General features: G+C 28.6%; 1 protein-coding gene across 1 annotated transcript; it reads right to left on the reverse strand.

The window, feature by feature from the left end:
* Window positions 1-13,531: 13,531 nt before the first annotated feature.
* Window positions 13,532-17,357, reverse strand: LOC102597126 (nudix hydrolase 2-like). The gene is made up of 9 exons (XM_006357582.2): window positions 17,313-17,357; window positions 16,470-16,656; window positions 15,937-16,002; window positions 15,674-15,814; window positions 15,425-15,496; window positions 14,792-14,842; window positions 14,627-14,661; window positions 14,417-14,525; window positions 13,532-13,906 (listed from the first exon to the last, which is right to left on the reverse strand). The coding sequence occupies exons 2-9, from the start codon at window positions 16,632-16,634 to the stop codon at window positions 13,730-13,732; spliced, it is 816 nt and encodes a 271-aa protein (XP_006357644.1). The 5' UTR covers window positions 16,635-16,656; window positions 17,313-17,357; the 3' UTR covers window positions 13,532-13,729.
* Window positions 17,358-20,705: the final 3,348 nt, after the last annotated feature.

Raw genomic sequence — 20,705 nt, forward strand, 5'->3', positions numbered from 1 at the left:
GTGGGGTAAGAAAAATATTTTACTTTTTTATTTTATAAAAAAATATTTTTTTTTGGGATAATAATTTTAATCTTTAATTTTAACACAACCTTCGTTACTAAAAACTTAGCTAGACGGGAAAAAAAAAAGATAAGCATTTTTGAAAAAAAATAAGCAGCCAACCCAAAAATTTGGTCAAACAGGATATGTGTCTCATCCTTAAATATGTTATAAATGCATTAATTGAGTATCTTTCATTATAACAAAAATAACTTTTAGCGGTAATAAATATAAACATTAATAAAGAGTGTTAAAGTCTTTACTGACATTAATTAAGTGTCATTAGAATCAATATCGCAAAACTAATTAAAAAAAAGGTATAATTTAGGTGTGTTTTTGAAACTTATCTCTTAAGATAACCTTTGTTTCCAACGATCGATATCGATAATTTGAAGATATATCTCCGAACAAGACATATGGGCTAAGTCAAGAATCTTGCACAAATAATGAAGATAACTTGAAAGAACGAAAAATAAAAGATAATTTCTTGTATGTATGTGTTGTGTTTTTGACAAAATTGATGATCTCACTATTTATATAGAGATAGGGGTGTACATGGCCGGGTTGGTTCGGGATTTTCAAATATCAAACCAAACTATTTATGTCGAATTTTTGAATTTCTAAACCAAACCAAACCAATAAAATTAGGGTTTTTCAACCTCGGGTTTTTTCGGATTTTCGAGTTTTTTCGAATTTTTTCGAGTTTTTCGGATTTTCGGATTTTTTTCGGTAAAGTATTCATACAAACATATAATTTACTTGAACTTCAAATATTTCTTTAGTCCTAAAAAATACAACTATTTAAGGTGTTTCTTAAAAAAATAAAAATCTTTATTGGACCACTAAAAATTCTAACTTTCAAACATGAAATAATATATTAATCTTAAGAACATAACACAAAATATGATATGATTAATGACACTAAAATATCCAAACAAAAAAATAATAATGAAATCGCGTAAAACAATATTGCAAATTAATAAGTAATAATGAAAATGATCATAATTTAAAGGTACTAAATCATGCTAAAATAAGTTTAGTAAGTATTAGTTACATGACTAAATATTAAAGGAAATTAAAATTAGATTATGTATTTTAATTGTCTAAACCTATGTAAAACTAAAGAACAAATATTCAATATTATTGTCATTCTTAGTGTTGAATTGATTTCCTTTTTGCATTAATTTTAATTTGATTTTGATTTAAGCTTTATTATAATTACCAACATCTATGGACTAAAATCTTTATTGGACCACTAAAAAATTCTAACTTTTCAAACATGAAATAATATATTAAAAGATAAAAACTATGAAAAAAATATAAGAAATATTTTAAAAATTATATCAAAGTAAATATTTTTACATATAAAATAAAATTTTAAAATTATATATATAATGTCGGGTTGGTTTGATCTCGAGTTTGGTTTTTTTTAGTTGAAACCAAACCAACCCAAATATAGTTGAGTTTTTTTTTTCCAATACCAAACCAAGTCAAACCAAACCACTAGTCGGGGTTTTTTTTTCCCGATTTGACTCAGTTTGCGGTTTGGTTCGGTTTTCGGTTAGAACTTGTACACCCATAATCAAAAGGGTATATTTGGACCCAAAGTATAACGGAAGGGGTATATTTGGACCTAAAGCATAACTTATGATAAAATAACGTAACAAATGACATTTAAGAATAATGTGTGACATACTCAATTGCGTTGCTTTTTCCGCGACTCTTTTTAAAATCAATTCTGACTTTCTTTTTTTCTTTAACAAAGAAAAAACCATACATTGATAAAAGTGTATAGAGGCCACTTGACATGCAAATGCAGAGAAATTAAAGGCAGTTTGGGTTTGGAATTACGTACAAGGAATATTGAGGTGACTCTACATTAATAGTCTAAATATAGTAAGTAAAAACAGATAGGAAAAGAGGTTCTATTATGAGTCATAATTAATAGTTATTGAAGTTGATGGACCAAGACATGTAAACGTGACTTCGTCTTGGTTTCTCTAACTTTAATTTCCACGTTATCATGTGTATGACACAATCTAATACACAAATTCCGGATACATCACTAGACTTTTGGATACATATGGGACGGATGTATCCGAGAGGGGAAGAATGTATCAGAGAAGGGATAAGACATCCGGATATATAAGGAAGGAATGTATCAGAGAGGGGAAGAATGTATCAGAGAGGGAAATGATGTATCCGAGAGGGAAATGATGTATCCGAGAGGGAAGGATGTATTAGAGAGGGGAATGATGTATCCGAGAGGGAAGAAATGTATTAGAGAGGGGAAGGATGTATCAGAGAGGGAGATAGAGATATATTAGCAATTGCGGAGTGATGTATCCAAGAGGGGATTTTTTTAAAAAATTAAATGGTAGGAAATTTAGAGATTATGGTAAAATAAGATGTGTATTTAGGTAGTTTTTCCTAAAATAATACATATATTCTTTCATAACTTATACATATATTAGTTATGAGAGTTTCAAAATTGTCGAACAAACGTCACCCGAATAACACAAACGTCATATTATTTTCTATCTACCTACCAAACGTCGTATAAGTTATATGAAAATTAATATAAGAATAACACTAACCTTACCCATCTACCAAATGACTCCTTAATTTTATATTATTATTTATATAAGTAGATATATATAGGCCTAGTTAAAGATATAATTCTCTTTGAAATTGTACATAATTAATTAAGAATGTAGAGAATATTTTTCTATAAACAAACATTTTTTTAAAGAAATTAAGTAATGCATGTCATTTTTAACATACTACACTAAACCAAACAGTAAAATAATGTAAGCATAATCCATTGATCTCTACGTTACTAATAAACATTATTGTTATACACTCTATCAAATAACCCTTAAAAGTGGTAATGAAATGTTGTTTGTTAATCATTTGAATTAACAAATGTTGTCACAATATCATTTCTTTTAAAATGGAGGGAGTAATCAATTTAGAGTTATCGTGAGAAAGTGAATATGATGCAATTTGAAGAAACAAAATTGATTATTATATGCATCCACATGACTAATTAATACTGGAAAATTTCGTAGGACTTTCTGAACAATTTCAGATAAAAATGATCCTTGAGTATGATATGAAAACTAAAAATAAATACTTCTTCTTTGGATTCGAGTTGTCGCATTTTACTTTTCGAAAGTTAGTTTAATTAATTTTTTAAGTTAAATTAAATAATTTGATATTAAAAAATAATACGAAAAGTATGTATAAATTACAATTTTTTTCATATCAATATGATGAAAATATATATCTTAAAATGTTGGTCAAAATTCATATCGTTCGATTCTTAAAAGAAATTGTGTCAAGTATTTCGAAACGGAAGAAGTACTTGCACTCTCTCAATTGAAGTGTTTTTCTTTGTCATTCTTAAAAAGAGTGTCTCTTTCTATATTTAGTAAGTTTTTCAAAAGATCACAAAATTTTATAAAACTAAACACATTTTTAATTTAAAACACAATATTTGAACTTTCTATATTTCTTAAATTTTCTTAAATTAGCACAATTAAAGTAGTTGTTTCCACTTTGATTCTCTTGGGAATATATATGTGGACTATAAGAAGATGATGACTAAGAAAGTAGATTCTGCATATATTAAAGTTCTTTTGTGGGATTCCATGAAGTTTAAAGTACGTACTGCTAATAATTCATATGGATTTCAAGATATTATTTTGAGAGGTAAACGATGCTAATTGCTCTTTAGAACTATATATAACAGGAAACAACACTAAATATAATATTATGAATGCTAATTACATGCTGAAATAATAGTTTTTCAAATTACTTTTTTTGCTAAAAAAATATTCGTAATACATGTATTTGACAGAAGAGATACATGTATATTTTGATACATGCGAGTCAAATTAGGTGAAATTTGTTCCTGATACACTGTATCTAAATATGATTCATATGTATTTGAGATATATTGACTCTTTCACTTGCCTCTGTCCTCTCTCGCTTGCTTCATACCCTCTCTAGTCCATCTCCATCTCTGTATCTCTATTTCAGAATGTATTTGAGTGTTACAATATCATGTATTTGGGTATTCACTAGCTATCAACTTCATGTATCTGTGAGTAATCTGTGCATCGAAAATCAATTTCATCCCATGTATCCAATATCAATTTCATTAGTGTATCCAGTATCAAATATTTAGTGTATCCATGCACAAATACATATAAAATCGATGCTTTCAAGTATGAATAACTAGGTTTAAAATTAATTATTTGTACATATTTAATAAACTTCTTTATATAAAATATACATTATTAAGCAAACGTTATTGAGTTTGTGACAACTAGAAATAATAAAAAGCAGATTCCTCTAGATAATGTGATGAAAATTATAAGGAAAAATTACCTAACTACACAATCTTTCTTTCCATATTCTCTAAAATTCCCTACCATTTCAAAATATTACAAAAATCCCTATTTTTCTCTCCTTTTCTAGATACATAACTCACATCTCTCTAACCCAACGATTTTTGTTCCTATTTTCACGCTTGAAATCACTCCCACGGATCAGTAGTTGACTTCATCACTCTATTTTTGAATTTTCAATGTATTTTCTCTCCAGTTCATCGATTTCAAGTTCCTAACGAGGTAAAACTATTTTTTCATCAAATTTTTTTCTTTCCAATTCTTGAATTCTCGTTTTAAAAAAAATTAGTTTTAGCTTTTTCATCCTCAATTTTCTAATACATATGGATTTTGATGATGGAATTTTTTGTGAAAATAGATATAAACAACGAAATGGCTCATTTATCATGAAGAATTTGAGAGCGAAAATGTCAAAATAGGATGCATGCTCGAGTTCTATCTCTACTATTGGAAAAACGTCCAAAAAGGTGGGGGAGTTGGATCTGTCGTTAGACGGTTATTGATCTTAGGCATATTTATATGTAAATATGCCTAAGTTGTCAATAACTGCCCATAAAGTGCTTGAATTGAGGAATGATCTTGAGTCTATTAGCTTGATTTTTCTTATACTTGTGCTGATTGTGCACTTACACACATGTTTAGTTGTTTCAGGAACTCTCGAAGGAATTGGCGTTGGAACAAAGAAAGAAAGAGAAAAGACGCGCAAGAAATTGACTAGGTGTGAAGACCCCAGGGCTTGGCGTACTGAGAGGCGCATCGCGCCAACCCACAAAGTTCTGCAAGATGGCGCGTCCAGAAGTACTGAGGGCACACAAAAGGCGCGTTGAGAGGCGCCTTGCGCCAACAACCAAAGTTCTGTGCCAATTTTCAGGCGCGCCGCGCCACATGTGGAACTTCTGTGCGCGATGAAGGCGCGACACGTCCCACTTTTTCTGACTTTTTCAACTTTTAAACTTTAAATAAGATTCCTAATTTGAGTAGAATTTGTTCCAAATTTTCCTACTATTATAAATAGATCCTTAGGGATCCATTATTAAGGTTCGACGTTTGATTTAGTGTGCAAGAGCAAGAATTTTCAAGTTTGTAATACGTTTTAATCCTTTAACTCTTCTATTTTTTGGAAATTGCATGAACGATTGTATTTTCTTGTTTTCTAATAGCATGAGTAGCTAAATGCCCTAGTTCGGGGCTGTAGCTACGAATTGATTGTTGATTACTTGAGGTTGTTGAATGAATTTTTGGTTGTCAATACAAGTTACTTCTATATTCTTATTTTAGTATTTTTTACTTGTGCACCATAAGATAAATCTATTGTCTAATCTTAAAATCGGGAGATGAGAGGTTAGATAGACCAGAGAATATAGAGAGCTCGGTCCACCCATTAAATTGAGGTGATTAGTGTTCAGGAGTGACGCCCAGATGAACACCTTGCTTGGTTACGAACGCCCAGTTAGATAGCTAACTGGGGTAGGCGACGAGAGGCGTATAACCCGGATCAAGTCATCAACCTTATAAACCAGTAACTTGACAACTGAAGTTAGTTCTAAGCCAATAATATGATACATGATATTCATTATATGTTGCAGCCCTGGAATTGCTTTTAAGTTGCTTGAAACATTTTATCAAAGTCGTTCACAAGTAGTCACTTTCAATTAATGCATAATTATTAGTAGATAAACAATAAATCATCAACTCTTGAAAAGGTTACTTTCTACTTTTAGTTGTAGAATTAAGTGAATATAAATTGATCATAAGTCACTTGGAAACGATAACTCGTTTCTTAAAGAATCTATATTACTTGCACTACCACGTACACTTGCATGTATATTGGGGAGCAACAAGTTTTTGGCGCCGCTGCCGGAGACTTAGAAATTGATTTATTTTTTATCTTCTTTAGTCTACAATTAAAACTTTTAGATATTAATTACTTGATCTTAGCTTGTTATTGCAGGCACTTGACTTTCAGGTCTGGCTAGGAAAAGAGAACTTGTCTAACCATACAACGACCCCGAACCAGTTCTATGAGAGCGTAGAAAAAGGAACCGTATGGAGCAAGGATGAGGAGAACTGGGTTTAGGTTTTCCGGGGAACATCAAGGATGGTAATCAAGACAACGTAAATAACCCGGAAAATGTGAACAACCAAGGAAACCCGAATAACGGAGGGAACGTGAATAACCAAGGCATACCCCCTGGCATTCCTATCATTCTAACAAGGCATATATGTGATGTGGAAGTCCCACTCTCAGCTAATTTGGCATCTAGCATTAGGAAACCTCCATCGGGGGGTAGATTTGAACTAAAGCAGAGCATGGTACAGATCCTCCATTCTAATGGGCAATTCACTGGTCTCCCCCACGAGGATCCTCAAATCAACGTTAGGACCTTCATAGATATTAATGATACATACATCCCAATTGGAGTCTCATCAAACTATGTGGGGTTGACATTGTTCTCATACTCATTGTTAGGAGCCGTAAGGCGTTGGTTAGATTCTAAGCCACCAAACTCCATCACTACTTGGGATTGTCTAGCAAAGAAGTTCTTGAGTCGATTCTTTCCATCCAAGTAAACCGCTAAGCTGAGGGGTGAGATAATAAACTTTATTTGAAAGCAAGGGGAGGAAATGTACCAAGCATGGGCGTGTTTCAAACAAATGTTGAATGCTTGCCCACACCACATGTAAACTAATGAGGTACTTGCTCACACTTTCTTTCAGGGTTTAGACTATAATGCTCGTGCTCTTCTTAATAGTGCAGCAGGTGGACATGCCCTATCTAGAACAAGTGAAGAGTTCTTCGACTTACTTGATAAACTTTCTGAAGGGAACCAAGGATATGAGGGGGGAAATGTCTAGAACCACAACCCAAAAGGCTGTAGGGATTTTAGATGTAGACCAAGCTACTGCCATAAATGCCAAATTAGATGCAATGCAACATAACATGGCCCTACATTTTAAACAGATGGCTCTAAATCAGGCACCGGTAAACGTTGTACAACAGGCTGCAAATTGGTGTGGGGTATGTGGTAGTGGAACTCATGAAACTGAACAATGTGAGGCAAACCCAGATTTCGTAAATTATGTGGGAAATGCGCAAAGAGGTGGAGTTCAACAAAATCATGGCAATACTTACAACCCTAGTTGGAGGAACCATTCTAAGTTCTCATGGGGTGGGAACCAAAATCAAAACCAGACGCAAGAGGCTAACCAATACCGTGCTCAAGGGGCTTCTGCTGTATTAATGACTAGTTGGCCAATTGCATTTTCTCCAAGAAAAGACGACCTACATGTTAAATCACCCACACACTTCCAGCTAATAAATTTATCACAATTCACATGATAAGTATCCAAGACAAACAAGTATATTAATGTTAGACTAGTTAGTAAATTTTATTTAGATATTTGAAAGTGTTCAGTATATAGATATGTTATCAAGAAGTTAACGATTTTATTTATGTCATATTCTTTAATTATACATATTAATGTCAACAAGTCGTAAAGTTTCATACTTATTTTAGTCAATACATATTTATATAACTAACTTATGTAGCATGTTTGAGAACGCACGCGAACTTTTAAATATATGATCCGAAAGTGTCTAATAAGAACATATTATCATGTGTTCATCAAATGCTCAATTGAAACATATTATTATTAATGTCTAAATAAAATTTGCTGATAAGTTAAAAGGATTGTCAATGTATTGAACCTCAGTATTATTAGGTATATAGTGTAATTTTCTTTTAATTAATTAATGTTGTAATGGAGAGCATAATTAATGTTATAAGAAGTATTTCAATATATAGCTTTCTTCTTAATTGTTTCTTAATCAGTCTAGCCTCGAAATATGAGAGGTGTGTCCATTCCCATAATTGTCAAATTATTACTCCCTCTGTTTCATTTTATATGTCACATTTTTACTTTGCACTTGCATTAAGAAATGATGTAACTTTACCCTTCTATCCTTATTTAATGTTTTCTTAAGTCAACTTTATTAATAAATGACAAGATTAATTAACTGGGTAATGCTAAATGACCAGAAAATTTGGCCAAAATTTTAAAAAATTATAATATCTTTTTTATTTTGAAATAAACTGATCTTTTTTTCATTTTTTAGTTAAAATGTATTAAAGTTAAAAGGGTAAAAATGTTTAAAAAGGTAAAATACCATTCTGGCCAAATTTTGGCCAAATTTTCTGGACAAAAGAATTTTTCCTAATTAACTATTCTATCAAGGGTATAATAGGCAAAATATGGTGATTTATGCATAAATTTTATAAAATGACAAGTATTGTGGTCCAACTATTTATAGGTTGGGATGACATATAAAATGAGACGGAGGGAGTATAACACAACTTGTTGAGTTAGAATAAACTTGGCGTGGATAATACTTATCAAATTTTAAGATTCAATGAGTTTTGGTTCTAACTTGAGATTCAAATTGCAACTCCACATGTTATTATACCAAAGGTAAAAGATAACATAATATTATAGGCTAAGACAGAGTTCCTCGGATGGTAAACATCCTTCGCTTATAACTTTAAGATTGTGAAGTTCAAAAAAAGGTATCAAAAAATATAATCTTCTATCTATATATAATAGGAGAAGAAAAATTGCTACATGTCAGCACCACAAAATTAGTAGATATATTAAATAATAAATGACAATTTATAAAACTAAAACAAAACAATATTTTTTAAAAAAATCCAAATTGTATTTGAAATTCCAAAAAATAAAAACCGTATGATGGCAGTTAAAAATTTGTGGAATCAGTAGTCTTTTTTAAAAAAAAAAACCGTATGATGGCAGTTAAAAAATTGTGGAATCGGTAGTCTTTTTAAAAATTTGATATCACTGCTAATTAAAATATATTAATTGCCATCACTACTGATTAAAATAAAATAAAATAAAAAATGAAAACATACAACAAAAAAAACATATTTAATATTTTAAAAGTATTAACAAATGTTAAAATCACTATTTTTTAAATATCATATAATAAAAAAAATCAATTTAAAAAATATTAAAAATCTAGTTTTTAGAAGAAAAAAAATCTGCGTAAACAAAAAGAGATTCAAATAGATTTGCTTATGCATAATTATAAAATTTTACTTTACTTTTAAAATTCCCTTTATATATATCTTCAATATGTATATAATAGGAGTAGTAAGAAGTGACACCTATTAGCACCACATAAATTCTCGAATTTCTATACAATTGAAATTATTAAAATTAATTATTTGTAGTTAATTTAAATAATACATTACAATTTGAAAATCAAATTAAAAATTTTGAAGCAGTTTTTTAAATTAACGTGACATATTTTAAAATAATTTTAGAAATTGACAATATATAACTTTAAAGCATTATTTAAGTGATATACAAAAACAATCTGAACTTCTAACATGAATTGTAAATAAAATATTATACAAATATAAACATTTCCATAATATAAACAAAAAATGTTAAAAAAAATTGTTGCCATGTTCTTCCTTGAAGTGTTAAAAAACTTTACGTAAGGTTTTATTATAGAAACTTCTATAGTTTATATATTTCCTTTCAATATATAAAAAAAATAGTAACCAACTAAAATATGCCATATACTTTCTTTTAAGAATAAATATATTTACTAATTGCTATTTAAATTTAAATCGACGATTTAAACTGCCTAATACATTATATCAGACTTTACATACATTTCGAATGAAAAATTTATTCATGGGATAAGCACTTTTTTTTATAAAAAAAAAATAGAAGAAAAAGAATAAATAAATATTAAATAACCAAAACCAATTATAAAATTTGTAATTACCAAATTAATTTAATATTATAAATTTCAAACATAAAAGACCACAACAACACAAAAAATAGAATATATAATTACAAAAATTAATTGAAAATCTGAAGAAAAAAAATGCAATTTACAAATATAAAAAAAATAAAATAACAACTCACGGTTAAATTACCTTTTGAATTCCTATAATAAAGGATACTCTAATCAACCTCACTCCCGCATTTGCACATTCCTAAATTTACTCAAAAACAGTTTTTTATTTTCAATTTAATAATTATAAAAGAAAAGAATAAAACTTAAAAACCACTAAAAAAGTACTCCCACTTCCCATAATTTATATGAAAGAGATGGGAGGCAAGTATTTGTCATATGTATGACTCTTTTTGATTATTTTATAATTTTACTTCTACTGAGTTCTATTTTTAGTGATTCACAATCTGCTTTGCCTTTTCATTTTCTTATTTCTTTCGAAATATTGGGAGAAAACAACCAAATGCCCCTTCAATCTATTACCCAATTCTCAACTACACACCAATACTTTACATAGGTCCTATTACCCCCTTGAAGTATTTTAAAAAGAGATATTGACAACCTTAAGTGTTGATGTGGCACAGCAAATGTGTTCACTTTCCTGAAGGCAAGTGTAAGACAAATAAATAAGTCAAAATTAAATGATTAAACAAGTGCCATTTTTTAATTGAATTCAATATAATTAATAAATAAATTTAATTTAATTACAATCACATACTCTCTCTCTCTCTCTCTCTCTCTCTCTCTCTCTCTCTCTCTCTCTCTCTCTCTCTCTCTCTCTCTCTCTCTCTCTCTCTCTCTCTCTCTCTCTCTCTCTCTCTCTCTCTCTCTCTCTCTCTCTCTCTCTCTCTCTCTCTCTCTCTCTCTCTCTCTCTCTCTCTCTCTCTCTCTCTCTCTCTCTCTCTCTCTCTCTCTCTCTCTCTCTCTCTCTCTCTCTCTCTCTCTCTCTCTCTCTCTCTCTCTCTCTCTCTCTCTCTCTCTCTCTCTCTCTCTCTCTCGCCTCAATGGAAAATGCTTTCAATCTGACATTGAAAAATGATATTACAGCTTCTGCTAGAGAAATCTTTTCGATTATTGTAGCAATCCGAGTTTCTTGATTGGAACTGAAAGTGGGTTTTAGAATTTGAAATTTGTGAGTTTCTTGATTGAAATTGAAAGTGGGTATTAGAATTTGAAATTTGGCAAGAAAAATTTCATCTTCAAATCTATCAAAAAAAAGCAAACGGATGCAGAACTAGACCATAATGGCAGTAAAATACCATAGTAAAAAGATTCAACATTCATGTCAAATTTATTGAATTCAACAATAACAACAAGATTTTGTGGAAATAAATAATCGAAAAGATAGAAGAAAGACGGAGGAGGATGGGTGTGATGGAGATGGAAGTGGATTGGAGAAGATGAGACATTTGGGAACAATGGAGAAAAAGGGGATGATTTAGGAAGAATGAATGGAATGGTGGAGAAAAACCGAAAAACAGCTGATGTATTTTGGTGATTTCTTTTTTAAAAAAATTTAGTCTGAAAAAAATAGGTGTGTATTACACTTAGCAACAAAGATTTGGGGGTGACATTTTAAGGGTGTCAATATCTGTGTTTAAAATACTTTAGGGGGGTAATAGCACCCCCGTAAAGTATAAGTGTGTAGTTGAGAATTGGGTAATAGGTTGAGGGGGTATTTGGCTGTTTTCTCAAATATTGGAGCAAGAAAAACAATTTTAATCTTATAATTTTCTTTGAATATTAGGTTAAAGCAATATGAAAAACAATATTCATAGAATGCAATAGATGAACAAGATACATAGAAGGAGATATATATAATTGTGGCACTGGAAAGACTAGCGGATGAAGGCTACATTTAGTAATTCTCTAAAATATATTATTATTTATTCTTAGTTTTTTTTACATGTATCACTATTCATATTGCAAGAATAAAATCAATATGAATAGTGACAAGGATGATGAAAGACTTGAGATGGTTCAGAAATGGAGATATCTTCATACTTTAGGTAATTATTTTTTTAAAAAAAAATTGCATTTCATTACTTTCTCATTCTTCACCCTTGATTATTTGGACAATCTTATTTATCACGATGATAGTGGTTAAAAGGCTTAAAGTGTGAGCAACAAAGTCCACAACATTTTTTTGGTAAAATATGATACTAAAATATCATATAATTGAGGGAAAATGCATAAGTACCCCCCAACCAATGCCCGAAATCCCAGAGACACACCTAACCTTTACTAAGGTCCGATTACCCCCCCGAACTTAATTTATCTATAATATTCTACCCCTTTTCGGCCTACGTGGCACTATCCTTGAAAAAAATGTCAACATGCGCTGGGCCCACAATACAGTGCCACTTAGGCCAAAAAGGGGTAGAATATTACATATAAAATAAGTTCGGGGGGGGGGGGGGTAATAGGACCTTAGTAAAGGTTAGGTGTGTCTCTGAAATTTCGGGTATAGGCTGAGGGGGTACTTATGCATTTTCCCTATAATTGATATACAATTTTTAGAAAAATTAAAGATATAATTTAAAATTTTGAATTGCATGTCTACAATTTGACATTCAAGTGATTAAAACTTCTTAGTTGTATGCTTGACATTATCAAAATAGTAGGACTTTTTAATTACGTCTTATTTTAAAATAACGATTAAATTTTCTTATATCTTTATTATGCTAACAAGAATATAATAAAAATTGTGAGAGTTATTTATGACTTTGAATAATTTTAAAAATAAATAAGTTAAATAATACTAAAAATTATGGTCATCAAATTGAGACAATGAACTAAACTTATATATTGATTTATTTTCATAACTATTCTATTTTAACATGTTAAGGTGTTAAATTCTAACAATCTCCAATGTAAATTTTACAATATCATTTTATAGTAGGTTGAATTTTGATATTGTCATTAAATTAGTGTTTACAATTACATTATAAAAAATTAACCGCGCAACGCGCGGACACGAATACTAATATACTATAGACCAAAATATTATGAACTCAGTTACTCTAAATCTTATATTTGTCTCTAGTTGAGTGATTTTGATGATGTACGTAACTTATTTGAAAATTTCACGATAGTAATTAAGTAGTATTTTTTTTATACAAACAAGATAATGTAGTAAACAATACTTCATATATTGCACATAACAAGTAGATCATGTAGCAAAGTGCTAGTGATTGCAAAAACATTACATTGAATTATCTATACAAAAACAAAGGAAACAAAGTGGAAAACATACATCAATTACTTCAAACATATCCAAGTACCAATTATCAATATGGCTTATATATTGCCAAAACATTATATATGATATTCAAACTAGAATCTTAGTCTACAATTTAATTCTTCCAAATGGAAAAATCTTATTACAAACATTATTCTTATTGCAAACATATGCATAAAAGATAATTTTAATTATTATGAGTATCATATACTATATGTTATTAGAGTATAAATAGCACTTCTTGGCAGAATGTCCAGTAGTAGTAAGAATAGCAGAGAAGCCAGTGTACTGTTCCTCTTTCTTGGCTACACATATATTGGCTATCATTTTAGAGAGTTCACTTTGGTTCACCTTTGATTGACTTGCATATTCTTCCATTGGCATCCACTACAATGATTTAAAAAAAAATATAGGTGTAAAGTAAAGTTATAGTTCTTGGAAACAAGCTTCATTTTACGTGTCTTAATTTAAATAGATACATACTTTAAAATAATAAAGAGACTGTTGAATCTTGTGATTTGAAATTAAGCATGTGTGTAATGTATTAAAATGCATTTTAAATCTTATAGTCTTAAACATATACCAGATGAGATATTAGAATACGTAATTAACAATTATTATTAACTTCACGCAATTTAAATGTCTTATTATTATTTCTGGTTTGTCTAAAAAAGAGTATCTCTCTTTCCAAGTTTTCCTTATCCAACATCCTGCATGACAAGTTTAAGACCACAAGATTTAAAAAACTATATACAATATATATCTTTAATTCAAGACAACAAGATTCAAAAATTTCCTTTTATTTATTACTAAATATATGAAAAGTTACATATTTTGAAACCAACTAAAAGAAAAGTATGACATATAAATTGAACCAGCGTGAGTAAATATATATACCTCAGCTTCCTCAATCTCAGCATCTTGCTTGTTGATAGTGAAATTAAGTGGTTTCAGCATGCATATGAAGAACAAATCAGACTTTCCAAAGAATGATTTGTGACTTTGTCTGCATATAAATAAGGTATTTTAATTAACTTATATTGACATTTTATCAAATATAATTTATACTATACTTTCAAATGATTGAAAATGGATGGAAATTCATACCTAAAGGCAAGGAGTTCAACAAATTCTGTTTCAATCTACAAAAAAAAATTAAAATAAAAAAAGGTTCTAAATTAGTTTTCTAGCACTATATTCTTATTTTTTTTCAAAAAAAAATATTTTTTTATTTTCATGTCGAAGAATTTAGTAGTGTATATATATACTTACTCCTGTCTCTTCTTGCACTTCTCTAACGGCTGCCATACATATATCCTCCCCCTACAATTAGTAGAATTCATAAAAAAATAATTAATTTGCTACGAACTTCATCGCTAAATCACTAATAACTTTCTTAATAATAATATATTAGAATACTAAGTAAAATCAGTGACGAATTTTATTGTTTAGCGATAAAATTTGTCAATAACAATTTCTATATTTTTAGCCGTGTATATCATTGACATGTTTATTTCGTCAAATCGAGCTAATCTGACTTTGGTACATCTTGTGTATGAAAATAGAAATGGTTCAAAATGATTTTGGCGTTTTTATTTTAATAGAAATATATATAAATTTCATTTAAAAAGTTTATTCACCTAAATTGTTTTCTTTGTCCCAAAATTCTGATTCTCATTGAAAGTTCCGCTAAGAGTCGAGCGGATGAGAATTTGCAATTTAAAATTCAGATAATCAATCAATTAAGCTAATAAAATTTCCAGTTCCGTTAATATATCTATAAATGGAAATGACTCGGAAAAAATGTTAATACTATAAAAAAAAAAATATGAACACATGCCAATGTCATAACAATTAATAATAAAATAAATTAACAAAAAAGGGGAAAATATAAATTTGTTAAACCTCATCAACAACACCAGTAGGAAGCTTCCAAGTCCCAGTCATATCTCCAGATTTCTCTTTAACTACCAGTACCTGCCAATGTCATATTTTTAATTAACTTTATCCTTCTTAACGTACCTTAAATAATAAATTTGTATAATCGTATAACATATTTAAAGACCTTCATATACTTTAGCATGTTCGAGATCAAAAATTTAAAAAAAAATAAATTGTATCAATTAAAATTATGTCACGTAAATTGAGACAAACCTGTCCGTCTTGGTTGAAGACAAAAGCACCAATACCAATACGATGAGAAGCATTAGCAGGAAAAGTATGAGGAATTTCATGAGGAATCCAATAAACAAGCATCAAATATGTTGCCTCTGCATGATGATACCAAAATCCCTCCTGCATTAATTTAATTTATCATATTATTTTTAATTAATTAAACACATATTTATATGAATTTAAAATAATCTAATGGTAGTAATTAATTATTAGTGGAATAATATTTTCATGAATATATTTACCTTTACTGCTGCATTAACAAGATGAGCGAGTTCTATAGGTAACTTAATCCAAACACCCTTCTTTCCCTGACCATCAAAATCGAAGGAAAAATAATAAAAATAAATTAAAATTAGTGAGATTTTTGTTTTCAATGACCGGTTGGTAGTATAATTTAATTTGTTATAGCAGGTTATTTTATCTACTTATTATGTATTAGGAAGTTCAATTGAGTTTGATGCATGTAAATTGAACAATTAATTATGTCATGCTTACTTTGACTTCAAGTTATTAGCGTTAGTTCTTAAGTTGCAAGCGTTTGTGATTTAAATATTTGTTGAGATTCACTTATCCTCTTAAGTGATAATTAGAAGTCCATATAATATCATTTATCATTGATTCTAGGTTACTAGTCAATATGATTAAATAAATTTATCTGCAATTACCTTTTGAGTGATCACAATATATGTAAATATATTTTTTACACTATACATATAACTTAAACTCAAATATTACGACCGAGTAAATATCAAGTATATATATTATACATAAATACCTTTAGCCTCCAATGAGAAATGGAAGCCTTGAGCATAGAATGAAATTTAAGAAAATCCATAGGCTCCTCTTTCTTCATGTTCACAATAACTCCTCCATAATTATCTTCAATTGCCTCAAATATCTCCATTTTTATGTCAATTGATGCCTCTTCAAAGGAATCCATTAATTCTGAGCTTTTCAAACAACTAAAGAAAGAAAACATAATTAGGTAAAGAAATCTGAACAATTTAAGTGCTAATCATAATTAAATATCATATTTTTCTTTAAAAAATAGTAAAGATATATACAATCAGATTTGTTGCATCCAACAAATATATTGTAAAATAAGCGATAGCTTAGTTAGCAAATCGCACCAGATGATATTTAGAGATAGATTCAAAATTTGAATTTTATAAAATATGTTTCGAAATTTACCATGCACAACCAAAAAAGTAAGAAGATTTTTTTAATTTGTATATTTTTGACATACCATGAGATTTTGGTGGATATCATGCTATTAATAATAAAATGATAAATTTAAAATTAAATTATTTTTAAATATAAAAATATGTTTTTTTTTTCTTAACAGATTAACCAAAAATTAATCATGACATATAAAATGAAACGATGAGAGTAATATGATTTAGTACCTCAGAGTATATGGTAAAATTGGACATAATATATTATGAAAATTTTAATGAGCTAATCAAGTAACACGTGGAGACGCATATGCAAATCAGTAAATAAAATAAAGAAAAATTACAAACTTTCATAAGTATATATTTGCAAAATACTAAAACTATAAAGTTATAAGCAACTAGGAAATAAGTTTTTGTTAAGCTAATTAATATACGTAACGTACCAATTAGCAAAATATTTTAGAGATTGATTTCTTCAGCTAGAGTAGCTTGAAAATATTGTAATTATAATGCCCTATTTATACAAGCTGGCTAGCTGGAAAAAATACATAATTTTTGAATGGAAATTGAGAAGAAATTTACATGGTCCGTCCCATTTTATGTGGCATTTTTCGAATTTCTAGATTCAAACAAGTCTAACTTTGACCGTAAATTTTTCATAGATCTTTTAAACATTTTGAATTATCAATCATTGTGACTTATAATACTTTTTACATAGTTTACAAATATATAAATTTCTTTTCAAAAAAATTGAAGATTTCGTGCGCAAATCTCCGGTCAAACTTAAACTGTTTGACTCTCGAAAAATGAAAAGTGCCACATAAATTTGGGACAGAGGGACTTTCCTCCAATTTACTTTTACTTGTCCATCAGATATTTCAAACATAGATTTTTATTTTTACTTATCAATACATTTAACATATTAAGAAATTAAAACATAGTTACTTTTTTCCATGTCACTATTAAAAAATCACTATTTTTCTATTGAAATTCTTCACTAGAAGTATTCGGCGTGAATGTTTCCACAAATATTTTGATTGAATCGGTAGAGTGAAAAAATAGTAATGTTTTCGTACAGAAAAATTAGAAAGTTTCCACTATTTAATTCAATGAAAATTTGTTTCTCGCTATGCATTTTCTTGGTGAGCTGGTTCGATAAGAAATAAGTCGGAAAATTATGTTTTATAGCATAAATTTCCCATGGTGGGGTACTTAGCACTAGTTATTTATTCTCCAAATTATATTTTAAAATCAATTAATATGAGTATTATAGTAATTATACTTTATCATATCAATCATTATTTCTTAAAAAATATGTAAAATTTAGTATAAACAAATAAAAATGAACAAAGAAAATAAATATTTGTATATCACATCGTCGGACATAACTAGGTAGTTGTTCATACATGAACAAGAAAGAACCAATGTAAATATGACAAAGTAAATTAGCACTAAGTCCAAAAATTAAAGCCGTGTTGATGTGGAACAAATTAAACTATACGTCAAGAAAACGTATGAATATTACGTCCAATGTATATGATATGATGTTAATACAACAATTAATGAAAGAAAGATTAATATGACTATAATCAATGTGAGATGACTATCCATATTTTATGAAGGTCTTGCTATATATAGGAACCTATCTAGCTAATTAATACAACATTTCAATATATATTGAACTTTTGCTAGGAACTTTTGTTTTGATAGTCAACTAGTATTAATCTAGCAAATAAAGCTAAAAGTAAAAACTTAGGGTGTGTTTGGTATGAAGGAAAATATTTTCCATGGAAAATATTTTTCTAGAAAATAAGTTGATTTTTGACTTATTTTCTCAAGTGATCGGTGTTATTGGCGTAGATCTAGTCAATGATTTCACTTTTCAGTATCAACCATTAAGTTCGATTAGTCGTGTCAGCTACATATATAATAACTAAAGTTTGATTAGAATCACATTAGTAAGATAAAAACACAATTCAAACAATTATCCTAAATTCTACGATTACCCCTAAAAAGGTTATAGTTGAATGCATATGCAAAGTCTGAAGGACAAGAGATAAAATTTCGATTCAAATTTGATAAATTGAGTATTAATGGTTGAAAGGATAAATCATAGATATAACAAAACTAACAAGAGATTATTAAGATAACCCTTGTTTCCAACGATCGATATCGATAATTTGAAGATATCGATCTCCGAACAAGACATATGGGCTAAGTCAAGAATCTTGCACAAATAATGAAGATAAGCAAATAATGAAAAATAAAAGATAATTTCTCGTATGTATGTGTTGTGTTTTTGACAAAATTGATGATCTCACTATTTATATAGGGATCATTTTCTAAGAATTGATTGTCTATAATAATTAAATCTCATAACTTATGATAAAATAACCTAACAAATGACATCTATCTATATATATATTACTATATAAGAAGAGTGAATAAATATTCACTCTTCTTTCGACACGTGGCACCAAGATGGCCCACCTACTTTTATACACTCCTCTTTCATTATATTTTAATTTTTTCCTTTTTAAATAGTACTAAAAATAAAATTTAAAATATCACAAATTCTATTAACTCTCAAAATTTTACGCGAATTCTATAATTAAGACGAAGGGAATAACATATATTATTTGAAAAATTACTATATAATTACTACTCTTCTTATATAGTAATATTTTAATTTTTTCCTTTTTAAATAGTACTAAAAATAAAATTTAAAATATCACAAATTCTATTAACTCTCAAAATTTTACGCGAATTCTATAATTAAGACGAAGGGAATAACATATATTATTTGAAAAATTACATTAATTACTATGTATAATTTCGACACGTGGCACCATGGCCCACCTACTTTTATATTTGGTTTTTGAAGATGGCCCACCTATCACAAATATGGCCCACCTACTTTTATACACTCCTCTTTCATTATATTTTAGTTTAGGAGCTTAGGGTTAGTCAGTCAATTGACCGATTTGCCCTTCTTCTTCAACTTCCTCTATTTACTACAAAAATAGTACTAAAAATCAATTTAAAATATTAAAATTTTGGTTAATTCTTGAAATTTCACATGTATTGCATAATATAATAGAGTAGTAACATATATTATTTGAAAATTATATAAATAGTACTAAAATATAGTTTAAAATAGTACTAAGAATTTGATTAACTCTCGAAATTTCATATGTACTGCGTAATTGAGATTGAGTGAGAAATATATATTATTTGAAAAATAGAATAAATATGTGATATTATTAGAAAGAGCTTTAATATATATTTTAAAAATTATTTTGTCTTCCGTATATGATTTTCTGCATATATGTGGAGTTTTAAAGTTTTTAACATTTTAATATAGAAATATGATTATTTGAAAATTTTAGTACTTTCTTCATTTAAATTTTTCCTTGTTTTTCTTTTAATTTGTTCTAGATTTAAAAATTACATAAAAAGTACTTAAAATCACAATGTAATAATATAAGATATTAAAAAAACATAATTAAAAATCATAAAAGAAATTTTATTGACTCTTTAATTCCATATTGAAACATAAGAAGTTTGTTTGAAAATAACATAAAAAGTAACGTAAATTAAAGTAAAATAACAACTAAAAATATTGAAGAATCATATAAGAAATTTAGTTGAGTTTCGTAAAAGTACCTACGTCACATAAAATGGAACAGAAAGAGTAATATATATTATTTGAAAATGATATAAGAAGTGCTATAAATCACAATAAATTAACAACTTCAAAATATATTTAACAAAATCACATACAAAAAATTATATAACTCTCCAAATTTCATCGGTGTCACATAAATTGAAACAAA

The sequence above is a fragment of the Solanum tuberosum genome, unplaced genomic scaffold (genome assembly GCF_000226075.1).
Source record: "Solanum tuberosum cultivar DM 1-3 516 R44 unplaced genomic scaffold, SolTub_3.0 scf00251, whole genome shotgun sequence".
NCBI lineage: Eukaryota > Viridiplantae > Streptophyta > Magnoliopsida > Solanales > Solanaceae > Solanum > Solanum tuberosum.